This window comes from Lissotriton helveticus, chromosome 5_1 (genome assembly GCF_964261635.1).
Source record: "Lissotriton helveticus chromosome 5_1, aLisHel1.1, whole genome shotgun sequence".
NCBI classification, from domain to species: Eukaryota; Metazoa; Chordata; class Amphibia; order Caudata; family Salamandridae; genus Lissotriton; species Lissotriton helveticus.
Genome location: NC_136065.1, coordinates 1405605260 through 1405627570, shown reverse-complemented (window position 1 = coordinate 1405627570; position 22311 = coordinate 1405605260). Strand labels below are relative to the sequence as shown.

Below are 22311 nucleotides of genomic sequence, written 5' to 3'. Positions count from 1 at the left end.
CAACATTCCGTAGTGAATCACAGTGCAGAGGCATTTCACCAGAAGGGCATTAAGTGGGTTAAGGCATACATGGGAATATGCAATAGGTAGAATACAACATACCTCCTTTTCTTCCAAAACAAAACAATTAACAGAGGAGCATTGAAACTAAATTAAATATAATGTAAAACAACTTGAATTTAAGAGTACAAAACTCATAGTGATACAGAGAAGGAAATGAATAAACAATATAAATTGACCCATTACTTTCTTGTAAACAACGATGTAAAATAACAAGACTAGATAAGTGAGAACTCATACAATAGACTAGAAACTAGATTGAACTGCAATCCCACCAAGTGAATACTGCAAAATTGATATTAAGACTTTTGAGAATGTACAAACTGGAAAACCTTGAGCAAAAAAAAAATTTTGACAAACGTTCCCAACAAGACATACATTGAAATGTGCAATTATAGATAGAGAAAACGGCACAAATAGAAATTGAAAACATCGAGGAGTTGAACTTTGCAATACCTCGTGAACATGCTAGGCTAATTGAGAAGCGTTGCACAAATAGAAAATAGAGGATAAAGGCGTGCAAAAGAATGAGAGGGATGAAGGCATTTAACAGTATGTAATAGCACTTTTGAAAATGTATAAGTTTGAGAATGTGTAAACCTGGAAAACTTCAAGCAGAGGTCACCTGACATGTACAAATCGAAAAATATAAAGGATTGAGTAAAGTGCAACATGGACAACCTCAAGTAGAAATATACCATTGAATTTGAACAAAATTACACACATGCAACCTTGTAAGAAAACAATTTGAGAAAACATTTGACTTGAAAAATGTATGTCAAGTCCAGGCATGCATGTGAATTAAAAAAACTAAAATAACAGTAGAACAATTCACAGTAACATTTGAAACCATACATTAGTAAATAATAGCATTTTGAAATTAAGAAGTATATCACCACACTGCACATAGTGGAGCATTGAAGTCCAAGGTAGATACAGTTAACAAGAACATCATGGCAGGAAAACAAAACTTTGCCGGTGTGGAAGAACATGAGGTAAACACCCTGGCTTGTAAAACATGTCCTAGACACACTGTCAGACACGTGAGAAAAAAAATCTCTTTAAAAGGTACATGAAGAGAAATAGAGTAAATGTTGAGGCAAAATTAATTCCAGGGAGTCAAAGTCGTGCTCATGTAAACACGCATGACCAGTGGACTAGACATGCACCACAACGACATAGAAGAAAGTAAGGCACTAATATTTCCTTGGATTAGGGCTAGAAACACGAGATAGAACTCGTGTTCAACACTGCCATTATTTGAAGAAAACTATATTGAGGGTGAACATCTTGAATGAGAAAGAGGACCAAAATCTTGATGTGAGGTGCCAATACTGAGATGGCGACACATTACCGAACTGTTGTGCCGGGTGGCTGTAAGGTCAACCACACACCAAAACCTCTTAAAATTTACTCACTGCAGCAAATGTGCTTGAAATGAAACATCTGCGTCGTAAAAGTTCATGGCTCTGTCTACCCACTGTATAAAATATGTCTACAAATAGAGTCGTCACCCTCCCAGGCACATTTAAAGTACAAGTTAAGGTGCATGTCCCCAACGTGTCTTTAATCTAGTTGATCTAAAGTCCTATGTCAAAACTTGGAGCACTGGTTGATAGACGGGAGGAGGTACTGCAAAATGGGAAGAATAGTAGATTCTTGAGGCACTGTAAAAGTAACTGGTAGGTAGGTACAATGGATGTGTGCAGGAGCACTTCGAGACATGCTTGCCCTCACCAAAGCCACAGCACAGGTTGAATTGACAGACTTGACAGGTGAAATGGAGATGGAACTTCTAGAGTAGCAGGGACAAGGAAGTGAAAACTATGATTCAATAGGCTTTGATTCTGGAAGGCGGGAGCTACTGAACAACTTGAAAATTGAGTCATAAAGACTTTGGCAGAAAAATACTGCACAACTTGAAAACAAGAATAGAATTGAACCCCGTCCTTGAGTAAATGAATTGAAAATTAAACTGTACAGACCTTGGCAGAAAAATACTGCACAACTTGAAAACAAGAATAGAATTGAACCCCGTCCTTGAGTAAATGAATTGAAAATTGAACTGTACAGACCTTGGCAGAAAAATACTGCACAACTTGAAAACAAGAATAGAATTGAACCTCGTACTTGAGTAAATGAACACATGCATGCAAATTGATAAATAAACAATTGAAATTTACAGTCCAACTAGAAAATGCAATAGACACCCGTGCACATAGAAAAAGAAAATTTGAAATGCGCAATCCCAAATAGAGAAACCTGCAAACATGCATGCAAATAAACTTTAGAATTATCACATGCATGTCCATTGATATAATTGATGAATTGAAAGTATGCAAGTACATTGATAAATAAAATACATTGAGAATGTAGAGTAATAGAAATCTTGAGAGCATGTAATTTGAGTAATATGGTATTTGACAATTTGGGAAGAACTTGAAATTTGATAGGACCTGAAGATGGCATGACTTCAAAAAGTACCTTTCAAGACAGCAAAACGTGGTCTTTGTAGTTGATTTCGAGTCAAGGCGTCCCTTTACTGGAAAGAATAAAAAAAAACACCAAGAACTCCAACAAGGAGCATGTACATGAATTTAAAATGGAGTTCACAGTCTACCATACATTGAGAATATAATTTTAAAATGCGATTGGTTTTGCTGCTATGCATTCAACCACCATCAGATGGATGAACTCCCTTTGGTGTTTCATTAATGTATCAGCCTGTTCAGATACACTTTTTCCGACATTTTGACAGTTACTATAGGTGCGACAGAAGGTTTTATTATCCTCAATTAATTATTTCAAGACATTCGTTCTGCTTGCCTTTGGAAAGAAATCCATATTGAGAAATGGAAGCGCTCAAAATACTACCAATATCCACCAAGTGTCGCTGTTAACAATAAATTAAGAGACTTTGTTTTGACTTGACTGTGCTTTCCTGTGAAGCTTTGACTACTGACAAGTCTCTGTGCTCAAAGAGAATTATTTTCCTCAGCGTTTTGCAGAACGTCATTTATATAGCACTAGAAACAGTCTCAATAGAAAACACAAGAGGAGATCTTGAAGGGTCCTAAAGATAACTTAGCACGTGGAAATTGAAAAGTACTTTTGAAATGTTGAAGTAACGTTCGGGTAGATACGTGTCTTCACTGGGGAGCCTCTACACTGGGGAATGACAGGTGATTCCCAAACAACAATAATTGAAAGTGCGTACCTTGCATGTGATTGGTAAATAGAATGAAAACGGCAGAGGCACAAGAGGAGCACGTTGCCAATCACAGTGTGGCGAACGCATTGTACGTTGCGCCGGATGGCTCCTGGTGAAGGCGTGCTGCAATGCGTCCATTACAAAGCTCCGGGTTCCGTAGCAACGGACCCTCGAGAACAGTGATCAGACTGGTATAGCTGAGCATGAAAAAAGAATGCCGGTGAGTGTGCACGTGCCGGGTGAGACTCTTGCTTGAATTAAAAAATATGCACAGCGGTTGACATGTACAATGTTTCGAGTGTCTGAGACCGTAAAAGACAAAATTATGTCTTAACAAATCCGGATGCCACCGTAGATCAAATGTACTAGGTAGTTTGTAGAGATATCTTGAAGGTTGGGACTTTTACAAAAAAGATATTGCCATTTCTTCAGACTGCTTGAACTGCCCAAAAGTCGAGGAGAGGACTGGGCCACAATTGAGAAAAAATAGACTTACCCCATAAGTTCATAACTGGATAACTGCATACTTGCTTGATTTGAAGTATCAACGTTGTAAATGTGCACAGTTCTGCTTCGTGCGATGTTTACTTCGTCGAATATGTTCGCAGTTGACAGTATTTTGACAGGTCCGTTTTATTGCAGGATCCTATGTAGAAATTTCTGTTCCTACTTTAGACGCAAGGAGCACTTGAAAATGTCATGTAGGCACTCCTTTGTAGCGCACACAGCTAGACGTCGTGGAAGCAGGAGTTGGCAACTCTTGATTCTTGAGGCAGTTTAACATCATAGTTGAGGTACTGTGAGTGCAGCAGGAGGTGGCAGGAAATGGCAAGAAGTATGAGATTCAATAACAGGGATGTCAGCCAAGTTTGAAGAGATGTATGGTGTGACTGAACCATCGATTGTCACCAGGCTTGTGAAACGTCTTAAACCACTTGAAGGCATAACAACTGGATGAAATCTGTTACAATCTTGAGATACTGTGGAAACACCGCCACTCCAGCACTGCACTTAAATTTTGATTACACTTGTTCCAAACAACATGGCACGTAGAAAGCAGCAGCAGTTTAAATGTTGAAAACATCCACAGCAGTTTTGAAAATACACCGTAGGTTGTAGAAATGAATCCCTGCCTTTACCATCCCTCTGGAGATATTGTATGAGTAGTAGGTACTAGGAGGCAGCAGCAATTGTAAAGTCTGCATCTCAATTAAACACCAAACCATTAGGGCTTTTTTGATGGATGGGGTTTTGACGTAAACAGGTGTCCTTGCGCAACATCACTTAGCTGGCAGTGCGAGGTAGAAGGGAGGCGTAAGCAGGATGAACTCCCATTTTCGGATTTGTTTGAGATTGAAAGGAACAGAGCTTGAATATCATACAACATATGGCAGGCACACTCAACAGCTAATCCATAGAGCCAAACTGGTTATGTGATATGGTTGAAAAGTCCAATTATTGAGACATGTGAACAGGAATCTGGCACGAAGAAGTTGGGGGCGACTGGTGAAATGGTCACTGGTGGGGCTTGGTGTCAGAGTCTTTGTTTGAAGTTGGAAGATAGATAAAGATTTTGAAAGACTTGCCTTCTTGAAGCTTGATTTCTTGAGTTGAACACGTAGGTAAGATCAAATCGTCGCCATCAAAACGTAGTAATTGACTCCAGGCTGGTTGAGGTATTTCATGAAGATTTATTGTAAGATGTTAAGTATCCTGGAATAAGCCCCACCAGGAGCAGCCAGCAGTCAGCTCAGCCCCATCATAACTGTGCTTATCTTCAACCAGCACCCAACATTCCGTAGTGAATCACAGTGCAGAGACATTCCACCAGAAGGGCATTAAGTGGGTTAAGGCATACATGGGAATATGCAATAGGTAGAATACAACACCCCTGTATCACATTATGTTGGACTGGCAGATACCCTGGCTCCTTCTTTTCATATTGCTAATAGGCAAGCTCAATCTGCCAAAAAAGTTGAAAATGCCTGCTTCAAGTTTCTAATTTTGTATGCTGCCTGCACTTTACTGTCAGCAAAAGCAAGGGGAGGAACTCAGATGGCCATCTGTGAACTGGAAGCTGCTACAAAAGAGGTTGAGCGAGCATCACAGGAGAGTTAAGACTTTTTTAACCTCAATTTCAGGTGTGAGACAGCTCCAGCTCCTGCTCCAGCTTATTATCAGGGCCCAAAGCATATTCAAGAGATGTTTGGGGATGGCAGTACAGAATTCCTCCTTTGTTGGTCTGTGACAATAGCCATAGCACAGTGGGAATTCAGAATGGCTAGGCAACTTCAAACATTCCATCCATGAGTAACTGTTTTTATTAAACTTTGAAAAAATGACTGCAGAATGTAATGCTTTAGTTGTACCACAATACCTAATATAACAAATGCTCTTGGGGTCGATTGTGTGATTCTTGGGAAGAAAGAAAGAAAGAAAACATAGAAAGTAATCTACTAAGGAAAGGGAATCTAATGGCATATCTAATGCTACAAGAATTAACCACCCTTCTTAAAACCCTGGATTAACATTGGATCAAAGTCTGTGTCCTACCATGCTGCCTAATCTTGGCTGGCTTAATGGTCATCTATTGAAGTGAAGAAGACTAGCTAACCAAAACAGTCCCAAAGTTAAACAAATCATCACAAAAATAGGAACACCACACAAAATCTGAGGACAGTGACATTTGTCTGCTCCGCCATTCAGAAGAAAATGATTAATTGTAGGTGTGGCATTCTAAATAAGTATATTTAGTACAATCAGCATATGAATGTGACATGATGTTTATAAAGTTAAAAAAAGACTCCATATGAATAGTGTTGTTTATGAATAATGGTGTTTTCAGCAAGCAGACTGAAGACAATGGTTTAGGTTTGATGTGACAACACGACTGACTGCTTTACCTACTCTTATCAATTCAAACTCTTTCCAATCCTATCTATCAGAGGTGGCCACTGGGATAAACAGCAACTGATTCAAATTTTACAGTGAAATTACAGAGATATTACTTTTTGGGTTCTGGTGTGTCCCTCTGGTCAAACCAGTGGTGACCAGCAGAACTGTGCTCTCCTCTACCCGCCATGAGCAACTGAAACGTTGCATTCTGGTTGGACACTAACCTCTCTGTCTTGCTGACTAGTACTTCAGCATCATGTTTTTTCATTCTTAGAACTTTAAGAATGATTCTTCCTCTTCTTTCCAACACTGCAAGAAAGACTAAAATGCATGCTTTAATATGGCCTTATAGCCCAAAGTAGCGGGCCATACTGGCCATTAAAGGCCTGCTCCAGCGTTAAAGACCTGAGCCTAAGGTGAGGGCCTTTAACAAGGGAGCAGGACTTTAATGCCAGTATAGCCCAGCTACGGAGGGGTATAAGGTCATTAGAACATTCCACCACTAGACAGCAGAATGTTATAATAAAACAAAGGTCTCAAGGAGACCAAGGAGATTGGAATCCCCTCAGGCTCCGTCAGGCCTTTGTTCAAACCAGCAGCTGTGAATGACAACATTGGAATGTTGAAGCTCCGGGCTTCTACCACCCATTAGAACATTGGAATGTTGGGAGCTCCATTAAAGACAATGGAGTGCTCCCTGCTTCTACAGGTCGGAAAAGGCGCGTAGAGCAACATTCCAATGTTTGCCTCTCGAAGCTCGCGGGGATTTAAATCCCCTCGAGCTAGGAGAAGCCATTGTTTTATTTGTTAGAATCTTCGGCCTTCTAGTGGCAGAATGTTCTAATAGCCTATAGCCCTCTTAGCAAGGCTATACTGGCTATTAAATTCCCGTCCCTTGTTAAAGTCCCTCACCTTTGGTTCAGGCCTTTAACGCAGGAGCTGGCCTTTAATAGCTGGTATAGCCCGCCACGGCGGGCTATAAGGCTATATTAGAAGCCCAGAGTTCTTCGTTTTTTTCAATGGAGCTCCCAACAGTCCAATGTTTTAATAATGTTGAGATGTGATTTTGTGGATTCTTTTCTTTTAGGTCTTCGTAAGTATAGACTGCAATGTCTGCAGAGAATTTAGAACTCTGCGGCCAGACTAGTTCTGACAATTCCTCCATGAAAAAACTCAGTACTACCGGAACTTAGACATCTGCTCTGGCTCTCAGTTTGGAAAAGATCATTATTTAAAGCTGTGTGCCCTATCTTCTGAGCTATTAATAACATTGAACCCAAACACTTACGTTCCAGGGTTCAATCCTAAGTGCCGGTCACAAACGTAAGATCTACAAACCTCAAACATTCACCATTCCCGGTTTCAAATGGAAGAAAGTGGGAGGACGTTCTATATCCCTTGTGGACACCAAATTCTATAATTCTTTACCTCATTTTTCACAGTCTCTGGAAAAAGTACTGGACTAACGCAAGCAACTAAGAACCCGGCAATTCCAGAACAGACCTTTGCATTGGAGTTCCTCTGCGCCAAGATACCTTGTTGGGATGGTAGTGCCATCTCTAAGTTTTATTTTTATTCTATTTCATACATTGATGTGATTTGATTCTACTCAGAAGAGTATTACTTTCTTATCACATGCTATTGGTTGTTTGGTATAATTCTGCCTGCTAAGGTATGCTTACATTTCCATGCAGTTTACATCTAGAAAGTACACTGAATCATCACACATTATGGGCTTCATATACAAAGCCCTTTTGTGATTGCTTTTCTTTATGTACAAAAGTGTTTTATGAATAGGCAAATTCTTTACAATTTGTCAAAAGATTTTTCCAACCTTGTCCGAGAGACAAAAAAGAGGGGATATGAAAGGGGCTTGCTCCTCCTATTTACCAGTTGAAGAAGAATGCATCAATGGTTTGTGACATTGATCAGATACTGACACCTCAAAGGGGGTGGCATCTGATTCATAAACAGGAAAGGGTCCTTCTTTACAATTGCCATCTCTTAGTAAAAAAATGTTTTAAAAGAAAACATTTTTGTAAAGTAGTCTGAACTGCATTTAAAAAAAGTTTTCTTTATTTAAACACAATCACAGACATGGCGGTCTGCTGACCCTTACTTGCCACCTTCCCAGTGACTGTGGCCAATCTCAGGTGATCGCAAATATTAAATTGACCCATTTATAGATAGGTCGATTTGCAAAAATCAGATTGCATTCCCAAAAAGTTGGTGCACACTTTGTGACCACTTTTACAAATGTAACCTTTGTACATAAGGCCATATGTTGTATCTGATACATTCACTTTGTACAGAAAACAATAGTTTTATAATTAGATTTGTCAATACTGTAAGCATTTTAAAATGTTTCAGTCAATACTGCAAATGCAAACAAGAGCTAATGGCTTTGCCAATGCATGTTATACTTTAGTAAATGCAGAAAGAAATGAAGTTAGTGTTTATTTACATCAAAGTCCAAACAAAGACAGAACTTTTTTTTTAAATACAGTACCTTTGTGTAGTGGAACAGCAATGGATCATCAGTTGAAAGAGAAACCATAAGGCCTTTCTCAAAAAATTCAGAAAATGGACTTTTCGAATACTCTAAGAAAAGGCTATTGTTACTCAAGGGTGACATTGCGATAGGCACTTTGCAGAGATAGTACAGGTACTGCAGAAGAGAACTCTAAAAGAAAACAAGAAAATAAAATTAAATAAAGGCTGTACTGGTAACTTGTTCTTTAAATAAGGCACAAAGCGTGTTTCTTTATTTAGAAGGGATTTAGCAATTGTCATATTTACTGGGGCTGACTAAGAGATTTCTCATAAAAGCATGGCATGAGAACAGAGGGGGTAATAACAACTTTCTATTAGGAGGGATGCAGGTTTCCCTACCTGAATAGTGCATGTATGCGGAGTGAGTCTAGGATCAGAGCATATGTGATGGTAAGAGGATGGGATAGGGACCTGGCATGGCACATGAAAAAGAACACACACAATCATTTCAAATGCAGAACACTAGGAACTACAAAATACAAACAATGGTGTGACCATTGGTCTAAAGAAACAACTAATTGATAAATTTAGAAGCAATTACCGTGAACACTGTTAGTATATTCCTACATAGGAAGGTGTTCTAAACTATATATATATATATATATAGATAGATCGGTCATCTGGTATCCAGTTGGCTCTTGTGGTGAACATGACAATAGCCTGGGAAATTGAATCAGATAGAGGGTTTAAAGCTGATGCATTGTCTAGATTACCTACCAGTTATCGTCATTACTCCTAGTCTGCGTCTTCCCTATCCCAGTACTAACTGCTTGAGGGTGAGTCTCACCTGGGAAAAAGGCAATTCAGTAGCTCCAAACTTGAAACAAAAACAAATATCTATTTTTAGGTCGAAATTAGAAAGCGCTTTTGCTGATGTCAGTGCCCGTTGTACATGCTTTGAGGAGTTTGATGTTGCCCATTGCTTTTCATTTGTCTATGTCAGTGTCGCTTGCTAGTGGTCAATCCTGCCTCTTTGTCCCATCTTTTTCTCTTCTGTTCCTCCCACGGAGCAGGGACTAAAAATTGTATCATAATACCATGGTTGTTTATCTGTTCTTGGGGGGACTATTTTTTTGGGTTTCCTCCTCTGTTACTGTTTACCTGTGTTCAGCTTCAGTGCCATAGCTGCTTAAATTTTAATACAGCATTCCTCCCTCCCGTCTCATCTTAATGCCACAATTCTTTTTTTATATTGAGAGAGTTAATCAAGTCAAGTCATAAGCTTTTATTCGATTTGAGAGATACAAATCATATAAGCAAAACAACTAAAAACAGTTCATTGCATATATAATAATTCTAAAGATTACTCAAAATGTACACAGGAGTAACTCATAAGGGACCCTATACTGGCATACACTGGACAACAATATATTATTAAAGAGATATAAACATACAAAACATAGCTAAAAAATACTAAAAAGGGTCATGTTGTACAGACAGGAAAAAAATATATATTTATCGCACCAAGTGCTTTTCCTGGCAGCTGTACATTAGGACTAAAAATCAAATATGGCTCGGGCAAACATAGAAAGGAAAAATAATTAAATAAATGTAAAAACGACCAAACGTTTGCATACTATAGGCATAATACGACATACAAAGGAAAATTAATGTACAGACAGGAATATATAGAGTTATAACAGCACTATGCTCTTCCTGGCAGCTGTACATTTCAGGATAAAATTAGCAACAAAAAAGCAAATATCCACGTTCTCTAGAGAAGATAGTAATACTAGAGCGCTCTTTGTAGATCGGATATTATATTTTAAAAAGATGGGTTTTAGGTACTTTACCCTTAAAAAGTGATAACATTTACAGAAAAGTAAAAAATGACAGCAGCTCTGGCGTGAAGTGTTGTCGCACGGACAAGGAGTTTCTGATCTTGTTTTCAAATTTGGAAATGCCACAAGGTGATGTACAATACCCAATCTAACTCGGGTTAGCACAAATTGATGGGAAGGACGAGACACATTCGCAAGATAGGTTTGAAGCCCCGGGGGAGTTAATCCAATGGCAGAGTCCATAATTGCATAACAAATAAAACAATTGATAAAGTAAAAACATCATTACAATAATTTTTAACAATCGTAAATGACTTTAAGAATCTATCTGATAAATGTGATCAATATGTAAATGTGGCAATGGTACAATAGCACATACAAGCCCCCCGCTTTATAAGAACACGTGTCGATAGAACTCCTAGCCAAGTGCTTTCCAAAAATTAGGGAAATTCCTGTATGATTTTGGAATTTCCTCAGATCACCACTTTTGAAGTATTAGGGATCTGATTATTAAAAAAATAATATACAATTATTTTTTGGTTCAAGGCAAACATTTAGGTCAGATGAGTACTCTAAAACTATTGTCTGAGCATCTAATGGGTATTTCAATTGAATGCAAAACTGATTAATCTCATCTCAAAACTGTTGTAACCTTGGGCAACCCCTATAATATGGGTCCAGTTCCCCCCTCCCACCACATCACACCTAAAATAATTTGCAGATAACTGCGGGTTAATTTTTGGGAGGAAAGCAGGTGTTCTGTACAAAAGCCACTTGGTATAAATTGAATTTGGTGCAGGTGAACACCTTTTAGCAGGGTAAAATCAAACTTGTTAATCTTATCACAAGTTGTATTGGAAATCTGGAGATTTTCTTTGGACTGCCATTTTTGACTCACCTTCTTACAGAGATTGGCTGCCCTATGGTTCCATAAGGAGGAAACCCAGCAACTAATTGATTTACAGGTCTTAGGGCCAGATGTAGGTAAATCATATTTACCGACTCTTAAATACCGAATTTTACCAATTCGGTATTTAAGAGTCGGTAAATATGAAGGGGGGAGATGTAGGTATTTCCAGATGTGGAAATACCGAATCGATAAAAATAGGTATTTACCGATTCGGTAAATACCGAATCGGTATTTCCCTATTGATTCCTATGGGCTGTGAAGCCCATAGGAATCAATGGTAAATACCGATTCTGTAATTACAGAATCGGTAAATACCGATTTTAGCAAGGGTGCAGGGGGTGTCACTTTGACACCCTCTAGCACCCCAAAGACGGGCATGTGAGCCATGTGGCACACAGACATGCCCTAAGGGCATGTCTGTCTGTCGCAGGGCTAGGTGTGCATGCACACATGTGCATGCACACCTGGATTCGGTATTTTACCACACAATTGGATTGTGTGGTAAAATACCGAATCTGTAAGGCCTGTGGCACTCTCAGGAGTGCCACCTACATTTGGATATACCGAATCGGTAAAAAATACCGATTCGGTATTTTACAGAATCGGTAAATTTACCGAATCGGTAAATTTACCGATTCTGTAAAAAAGTGCCCCTACATACCGAAAACCCATTTACCGGCCGGTAACGGCCGAAATCGGCCGTTACCGGTCGGTAAATGGCTCCTACATCTGGCCCTTAGATTCTATAAAAACCTCAACGAAGTCTATTGTTGCAATTGTGTCTTCAGGGTCTATATCCTGTAGGAAAAGCCTAATCCCAATATAAGACCATGGAACAGATTTTTTTAAAGTACTTTGATGCTAGGCTCTACTTCTTGCCAACTTTTCCAACTTCCATCCATAAAATCCCATAACGTGAAATTTCCCTTACTCCCATCTAGAAGCAGCATTTTTATCTACAAGAGGGTACTCCCCAATATATACATCCCTCAGGGAAGTTGCTCCATTAATCAAGGGACTATCATAATGCCTAAACAATTTCTGCGTTTAATGATCCACTGTAGAGGCGTATATCTGAATTTTTGGGAATCTTAAGTGAGGCATAGAAAATCGACAATGTCATATTCTCAAAAGATCTAATCTAGAAAAAAGTTTCAAACCTACTCCTATTCGGAGGCTTAATAAGCCTATGTCTGGTGTGTGCAAAATTTGCAGCATAATATTTTTTCGAAACAGGGAGGGCCAGGCCACCTTCTTTTACTGGTCTATTAAGTGTATCTAAAGCTAATCTACGTGTTTTATTAGCCCATAAAAAAGCCTAAAATATGCTTTGCTTTTCTATGAAAAATGTAATCTGTACGGCGTTAGGAATAGCTGACAACAAAAAATTGCACTGAGGTAGAATAGACATGTGGATCAAAGCGGCACAACCAATTATTGATGGGGTAGATAATTCAGTTTTTATAAACAACCCTTTTATTTGATTAATTAAGGGAACATAGTTCAAGACACATATCGTTAACATTTTCGGAAACAAATATTCCAAGATAACTTTTGGGCCTTGTGTTAACTGAGGAATGAAAATCAGTTAATTTAGTGTTGAGTTCTGTATTACAAAGTAAAATTTCTGTTTTTAAATTATTTATCCCATAACCTCAGAGCAATTGATATTTTTGGAAAATTTCGAACACATTCTTCTGGTTCTCTGCATCGGGATTATGAAACAAAGTTATGTTATCAGCATAAAGTTATATATTAGTCAACCTGCGAAGTGGTGGTACTATACTAACATTTGAGTGGACAGCTATTGCTAATGGCTGCATAAATAGAGCAATGAGTATGGGTGACAGAAGACAGCCTTAGCTTGCTCCTCTGTTAACTTCACATGCACCAGTAAATCAAAAACATTATTAATGTATGCAGTACAAAATAATCTCGATCTATATTCCGGCTAATCGCATAATCAAATCTAAAATGTCTTCCTGTCAGTCCCAGAGCATAAAGTGTCATATGCAAATACTGTGCATTGTCCTACCTATAATAAAGTGCATACTCACGTCTTGAATATGTAACAGTACAAAGCTAAGTAGGATCTTATTAGGAAAGCAACTGGAATAAGGTGTTGGTGTATACAACCTTCCACCATCCAACATCGCATTTGATAGTTGACTATTAATCACTACCCCATCTGAGTATTTAAGGGAAAAGTTCATAAATACGACTTGAATGTGAAAAGAGCTAAATAGAATATTGTTAGGAAAGGATCTCTAATCAGATTTGGGTCTGTCCAACATCCTAGCATCAAATATTTTCTTTACCAATTCACTTGAACTTTCCTTGGAAAAAGAAAATAAGAAAATACAATTATTTTCTTGCTTTACTGATTCCTTAAAGTGCTCATACAGATTAAAGTGCATAATCAAAAAACACATAAGGTGCAGTATTGCAAAAACATTATAAGAAAAAGTGTCTAAGTGCATTAAATTAAGCAAATGAAGCTTCATTAGAGTACCCACTATGCAATCTAACAAAATAAATATATCATCAAACATAGTTTGGGCTTTTATTAAAATACACTCTTCCATATGCCTTCTTAACCCTGACATTTCTTAATATTGCAAAAATGTGCACACCTTTCAAACATGTCATTCCTGTCATCAAGAATGACAAAATCTCCCATTTTTCTCGCCTGCTATAAACCAGTGACCTTACCAATACCCTCCAATGAAACCCCCCAGTGTACCCTGTGGATAGCCCCAGTACCTAATTTGTAAAAGAATAAGTGCCGTGGCTCAAAGTTTTACTAAGAAGAGAATGGTTGGTGCTACTGAATGGGGGAGTGAAATGTGGGAACACTGCTCTGCATTGGTCCGACTCGGGAGGCAACACTTGACGATTCAACGCAGTCAAGGAGGAACGGGGTGGGCTTAAAATCCATTTTCAATCAGTCATTGGTAGCTACTATTATTGCTGTTATGCTGAGGCAGAGACTTCACCCGCGCAGTTTTTGGCAGTGGGTGGGTGTCGTCTGTGTGCCTCCAAAGGTAAATATTTTACCCACCAATCCCAATCAGGCAACACAGAACCCAGGCAGGAATGGATTTACATGTGATATCAGCTCTTCGCCAAGAGACAGTGTGACCTTAGTGAGCTGATATCACATGTAGACCCGGCCTGGGAAATAAGTGACAGTACTAAGCACCTGCAAGCACCAGCACAAATTAAGCACTGGGTAGCACACACATTCTGCCTGTCCCCTCACAGTACCCTAGGTGCCATGACCTTTGTACACTCCTATTAACGAAGAGACCCTTGACTCCTGTCATATGCCTGCACTCTCCCCGCAGCTCCTGCTCGCCGTCGCTACCTGCGGAGCCCCCGGCCCTGGGTGTTCGAGGCTGCTGCCTCCAAGGTCTCTGTGATCTTGTGCTGTGCTAATTGTGATTTTTCTGCTGCCTGTTACTTTGTTTTCTTCTGTGCACATTTTTCCGCATCTACTTTGTTTTCATTTAGTAAGTGTTACTTTAAGTTTTCTTTTCTGTGCCCGCTATTTCCAGCACTTCTCCCGTTCCCACCACTGCTGCCCCGGCCCCGCCGGGGCAGCAGTGGCCCGTTCTCCCGCCTCCCAGCTGAGCCTTGCTCCTCTCCCCTACATTATGCAGACCGCTTCGAGGGGAGCGCTCGTAAGACCTTGACTCCGGTCATAGGCATGAACTCTCCCTGCAGCTCCTGCTCCCCATGCTGTCTGCAGAGCCCCTGGCCCTGGGTGTTCAAGGCTGCTGCCTCCAAGGTTTCTGTAATATTGTACTGTGCTAATTGTAATTTTTCTGCTGCCTGATACTTTGTTTTCTTCCGTCCCCATTTTTCCAGCATCTGCTTCGTCTTCAATTAGGCTGTGTTACTTTAAGTTTTCTTTTCTGTGCCCGGTATTTCCATCGCTTTCCCCGTTCCCGCCACTGCTGCCCACCCCCACCCCCTCTACCCGCGCCCGTTCTCCCACCTCCCGGCTGAGCCTCCCTCCCCTCCCCTATATCATGCAGACCGCAGCTCCAGCTCGCCGTCGCTGCCTGCGGAGCCCCTGCCCTGGGTGGTCAAGGCTCTTTTGCTGTGCTAATTGTGATTTTTCGGCTGCCTGATACTTTGTTTTCCTCTGTGCCCATTTTTCCAGCATCTGCATCATCTTCATTTAGGCCGTGTTACTTTCAGTTTTCTTTTCTGTGCCCGCTATATCCAGCGCTTCCCCCGTTCCTGCCACTGCCGCCCAGCCCCGCCCCACTTTCCCCAAGCCCATTCTCCCGCCTCCCAGCTGAGCCTCCCTCCCCTATATTATGCAGACCGCTGCGGGGAAGCGCTCATAAGACTTTGACTCCGGTCATAGGCCTGTACTCTCCCCGCAGCTCCTGCTCGCCGTCGCAGCCTGCGGAGCCTCCGGCCCTAGGTGTTCGCAGCTGCTCCTCCAAGGTTTCTGTGATCTTGTGCTGTGCCAATTGTGATTTTTCTGCTGCCTGTTACATTGTTTTCCTTTGTGCCCATTTTTCTAGCATCTGCTTCGTCCTCATTTAGTCCGTGTTACTTTAAGTTTTCTTTTCTATGCCCGCTATTTCCAGCGCTTCCCCCCTTCCTGCCACTGCTGCCCAGGCCCCGCCCCTCTACTTGCGTCTGTGTTCCCAACGCCCAGTCGAGCCTCCCTCCTCTCCCCTATATTTTGCAGACCGCTGCGGGAGAGCGCTCTTAATACCGTTACTCCGGTTATAGGCCTGCACTCACAGCTCCTGCTCGCCGTCGCTGCCTGCGGAGCCCCCGGCCCTGGGTGTTTGAGCCTGCTACCTCGAAGGTTTCTGTGATCTTGTGTTGTGTAATTGTGATTTTTCTGCTGCCTGTTACTTTCTTTTCTTCTGTTCCAGTTTTTACAGCATCTGCTTCATTTTCATTTAGTCCATGTTCCTTTAAGTTTTCTTTTCTGTGCCCGCTATTTCCAGCGCTTCCCTCATTCCCGCCACTGCTGTCCCGACCTCACCCCTCTACTTGCGTCCGTTCTCCCAACTCTCAGCTGAGCCTCCCTCCCCTCCCCTATATTATGCAAACCGCTGCGTGGGAGAGCTCGTAAGACCGTGACTCCGGTCATAGGCCTGCACTTTCCCCGCAGGTCCTGCTTGCTGTTGATGCTTGGATGCAGACCAGCTGCCTGCAACTAAACTCGGACAAGACAGAAGTCCTCATCCTTGGATCCACTCCCTCAGCCTGGGATGACTCTTGGTGGCAAGCCGCACTGGGATCCGCACCCACACCCAACGATCACTCACGCAACCTGGGAGTCATCTTTGACTCATCGCTGTCAATGACCCTGCAAGTCAACGCTATCTCCTCCTCCTGCTTCAACACCCTTCGCATGCTCCGCAAGATCTACAGATAGATCCCCACCGAAACCAGAAGGACGGTCACACAGGCCCTCGTCATCAGCAGGCTGGACTACAGCAATGCACTCTACGCAGGAACCATGGCAAAACACCAGAAGAGACTCCAACGCATACACAACGCCTCCGCACGCCTCATCCACGACTTATACATCACTGCTCACCTGAAGGACCTGCATTGGCTCCCACTCAAGGAGAGGATCACCTTCAATCCAGGACCAGCTGACCTTCAGGAGACTTCTCAAGACCTGGCTGTTCGAGCAGTAGCTGCACCCCCTTCAACGCCTTAAGACCCTCACGGGTGATTAGTGCGCTCTACAAATAATTGATTGATTGATTGGTCCTTCATCCCCTACCCTGGATTACCATGATAAGTGCCTTTAGGGAGGGTAGCGTAGGACCCATGCTCAACATCTTGCGTGTACCATCTACCCCTCCTTAGTGTTGATTGGACAGTTTTGTAGCAACACCTGAGCCTTACCCACATCATCAAAGAGGTGAAATTGGCCGTATGCCAAAATGTTATGTTTGGATTGTAGAACCATAGACACTTGTGCCCCCTTCTCTTTAAAGGGACCAATCAGCTGGCTGAATTATTTTTGCCTTCGTGCTCCTAGGGCTGCTATGTCCAAATACATTCTAAATTGCGGAACTTCTTGTATTTAGAGAGTCTTTTTTCCTATAGCTTTGGTCAATATATTTTCTCAAACTTGAAAGTAAGTAAAATTAACCAGAATTGTGCAGGGGTATTTCACATTAGTTGGAGATGGGGGGGTACCCTATGGGTTCTTGTGATAGATAAGTCACCTGTTAGCTCTGTAATTGCTTTTTTTTTAACAGGGACTCCACCCAGTCTTGCACCTGCGGACCTTCAATTGTTTCCGGAACACCTATAATACATAAATTCGAGTGCCTATTGTAGTTTTCCAAATCCTGTCATTTAGATTCCAGAGCGTCTTTACTTTGCCTGCTTTGCAAGACTTCTTGCTTCTGAGATGGAACTTTATCCTCTAATCTGGAGACTCGATCTTCTGCCTTTGTTGTGTTAGTGCTGCCTTCTGCTCGACCGTCAGTTGGGCTTCTTTTGGAAAGATATTCTTATGGTTTTGGGTTTCGTTTTAAGGGCTTGTTTTTAGCCTTTTTTCACTTTTGGATGTCTACTCTGGTAGGCTTCATTTGGTAAGATATTAATTTTGGACTTCCTTTTAAGGGGGATTGGGCTTGTTTAAGTTACTGGCCTCAACAAGCAGGTGGCTGCAACTACAATCCTCAGCATGTGATCACTCATGGTTCCGGCATTAGCTGTTCTACCCAAGGAATCATTTTCCAGGACTTGCCTGGATATCCAAATGCCCACTAACTTGACCTCAACAGATATGGCTCTCCCCCTTGTGTGATCCCATGGCTGGAGCCTCACTTTCGATTCTAAGGATAGCCACTCTCAACCTCAGCCCACTGCTGTATGCAGGGGGCTCAACTACATTTCCCATCACCATGACATACACACATGGTTTGTTGCAATTCCAGCTCCAGCCACACCGCATCAAGCAGCAATATTCCCCTATTTAACAAGCACGTACAGTACAGCTGCCAATGCCCTCTCACTCGGCAATGCAAATGGCTGTACTCATCAGGATCTCCAGATATTGTCACCAGAGACACAATTTATTTGATTTCAGGGGGAAGCAATTTGTTTTGCTTTACACCTTTTTGGTTTTTATCCATTGTTGTATCATTAGCAGCCCCATCTTCAGTTTTGTTTGGGCTGTATGATATTGTACAAAATCCCTCCTTTAAATTATTTTATTCATACTTTGCACAGTGAACGGATGTGCTATGTGCATAGTGCTTTCAAGTTACCCAATGCAAAATCTATAGTCAGCATTTGGAACTCAAATTTTCTGAATATTATAAACATGATATAAAATAAGGTGATGATGCTGGTTGACCCACTGAGGTCAGCAGTTCAGTCTCACTTATATTCTTGCATTTTTGGTCAAAGCTTACAAGTTTCCTTATTTTTACATTGCTATTGACAATCCCACTTCCTAACACATCAAGTGAGTTCATTCTGAAAGTTTGAATTAAGGCTTGTCTTTTTTTTTTTTAAAACACCCAAAGACACAGATCTGGAACTTAGCTCCTACCTATTTTATTTTTTTTTCATTACCACAAAGACAAAGTTACCCACACAGTTCCATGCCAGACAATTCAACTCAACATATTTCCAATCCACACTACATAATTCGACACCAAACCACATAATTCAACTCAATAACACAATTACACAACACACCACATACATCCAATCTACACCACAGATTTTCACATCATGTAAATGTAATGTAAATGTAAATGTGTTGGACTTGTAAAGCGCACAGCTGCCCGTAAGCGTCCCGGCGCTGGAGACCGCTGGGGAACCCGTCCTGGCTTTCCCTGTGAAATGGTCCCTTCTGGGTATCTCCAAGGTGAAACCTGGCATCCTCGGCGTCTGTGGGGGGCCGTTGTAGAGATGAGACAAGCTTAATGCCCAGAGTTGCCGAGTGTGATCCCTGGTTAGAGTAGGCACCGAGGCGAGAATTGTCGAGTCCGCTGACCCTGGTCCACGACCCTGCCGCGTCGGGAATTGAACCCTGGTCCCGGGCCGTTCTCTGCTTCCGGGTCTGCCGCCTCTAACTAGTGAGCCACACCACTCCACAAACTCATGCCAAACAATTCAACGGGACACCACAGGAGTAAACTCCGCTATATATCACTCCACACCACAAATTACAATGCCACATAAGTATACTCCTTAACACACAATCCCACTCCACACAATTCCAGTACACTCAATACGACATTATTACTATCCACATAATTCCACTGCACACCATGCCACATAATTCCACTACACAAATCCTTCCACACAACACAATTCCACAGCTAACAATTCCAGTCCAACCCAGATAATTCCACTACACGCCACATATGTACACTCCATAACACATTGGTAAAAGACATTGTCCTATGAAATGGCAATAGCTCTAATTCAAGGAAATTGCTAGACCTATTGCATTTCCAATGCTTCTTAAATAATTTTACCACCTTTACTATGCTGGATCCATCGATTCCCCCAACTGAGCCTCCCGCTATAGTAGAAAGGTTTTGAAATGACCAAGTACAAACTGGCAGCGCACTGTGAGGGAAGGCAGGGTTGTAAGACGATTAAGACTCGGACCTGAAGTAATGAAGATTACTAATGAGCAATCAGGGCTTTATCTTCTCATCCTCTCTTCCTCCTCGCAAGCCTAACTGCTGGAGGATATGCTAGCAGTCAAAACATTCTTACATACCAGTCAGTCAGTCAAAAACAACTTTATTATCGTCTGTAAGCCATAAGAGCTCGATCGCAGTACATTACAAGATAAAAAACCATATTATACATCATTTATACATATTATTAATCCAACACCATATAACCTAATGAATAACATTTTTGTAATTAAAACATTTTGTTTTAAAAATCATCTAAAAAACCAGTCTACACAAGGTTTTAAAAGGTTAAATTTAACATAATTATCAACAATGATAAAAGAGAGGTACATAACCCCCCAGTTAGATAAGCAGAGGGTCGCATAAAAGAGTCACAACCTTTACTCATTCGATTTCAATAGTTCTATTCTAGCAATTCTGATACACCACATTGCATATAAATATCTGGAAGTCACAAATACAGTCAGAGGGGAGGGGTCGTATTTTAAAATCCTATAAGCCTTCCGAAAATCTCTGAGGGCCAAGTTCTTGCAAAACTTAACAATCCACTTAACTCTGATTTTGGTGTATAAGGGGCAGAATAATAGAACATGCAAATCAGTTTCCACTCAGATGTCACATCCTGGACAACCCAAGGAGGAATAACAGGATCCGGACCACTTATTAGTGTGCTCCCTTACTGGTAAGGTCCCATATCTAAATTGGACATAAAGTTTTTTTGCCAGTAGGGGCTGGATATAGTCCATAAAGTGCTCAAAGAAATAGTTGGCCTTAACGTCTAGAAATCTAGAGTTCAGGGTCCCTAGAGGGCCAGATTGAATCATGACAGCCAACCGATATACCTTAAGAGCTTGGGTGAGTTCCTTTTTAGTAATAAGGGGACATGTCTCCTCCGGTACTAGCCAGATATCTGCCCTCCCTATTGTATGGCAGAGCTGTCTCACATGGCTTAGCCAGGGGATCTTCCCCACACCCAGTTTGGACAAAAGATCCCTTAATTCCTCCTTGTAGCAAGTAAGCTCTGGAGTGCTCCAGAGGCGTCTCCAATAGAGCAGAGGGCGATTTGCTATTGTGGCACTGATAGAGACCAAAACCAGATCTAGGCGTAAGGGTAGTAATGGGGTACTCTGTGGAAGTTTTAAAAGACATCTCAAAAAGGTGTTCTCTATTGTTGCCAATGAAGTAGCGTTGATATGGCCCCAGAGCTCAACAGCATAAAGGGCTCCACCCATAGCTTGGGACCTATAGATTTCCACCGGGGTCCCAAGGTCTTGAATGTGCAATCATTGTACACCTTTAGTATACCCCCGGAGGCTTGAGCCTACTTCAAATATACTTTAGTTAGATGAGTCCCCCAATCCATCCTGTCATTCAATGTTACTCCAAGGTAATCAAACTTGGAGGCGCTTTCCAGAGCCAAACCCCCCATATGAGGATGTGGACAATTTACAGTTCTGGCGTGGAAAACCATGTACTTGGTTTTAGATAGATTGATCTCAAGATTTCTGTTTTTACAGAAATTGCAGAATGCATCTAATGTTCGCTGAATACCCATAGATGACTTGGAGAGAAGGAGCGTATCATCAGCGAACATTAGAGCTGGTATCTTTTGAGCAGCCAGAACGGGGGAATCCAAGTCCTTTGTGCCTAGGAGATGAGCTATCAGGCCGTTGAGGAAAAGGGAAAAAAGGGTAGGGGCCAACACACACCCCTGCCTAACTCCCTTTTCTACAGGGAACGGCGCAGAGAGTTCTCAGTTTTTCCCGAACCGCACCCTTGCATAATTACCATGGTGAAGTCGTTGTAACATGTGGCAAAGATAAGGAGGGATACCCATTTCTTGCAGTATGGCCCAGAGCCTGTCTCTTTGGACCAGATCAAATGCAGATCTTAAATCCACGGATATCAGATACAAACTACCTTCCCCCATCACTACCACTTTCCAGTGGACCAACTGGAGTCTAGAAAGTTGGTCAGTTGGGGGGTAGGGATCTGATACTCGTCGATCCAGGCCTGGATCCTTAAGAGCAGGAATCGGGCGAATAATTTCTGCAGAATATCAATTAAGCTAATTGGGCGATAGTTCGCCGTGTCCAGAGGGGAACCCTTTTTGAATATAGGTATGATCTCCGCTCCTAACCAGGTATGTGGAATCTCCATGCCCTGGAGTATAGAATTAAACAGGAGCAAGATATAAGGAGCCCATACCTTCTGCTCACTTCGAAACATGTC

General features: G+C 41.5%; 1 protein-coding gene across 1 annotated transcript in view; it reads right to left on the bottom strand.

Moving 5' to 3' along the window:
- LOC144755450 (AMP deaminase 1-like) overlaps positions 1-22311 on the bottom strand; it is a 2827830-nt gene that overhangs the window by 263296 nt on the left and 2542223 nt on the right. The window contains exon 13 of the mRNA XM_078644388.1: positions 8676-8849. Coding sequence (XP_078500514.1) covers positions 8676-8849 — 174 coding nt within the window. The remainder of the gene's footprint in view (positions 1-8675; positions 8850-22311) is intronic.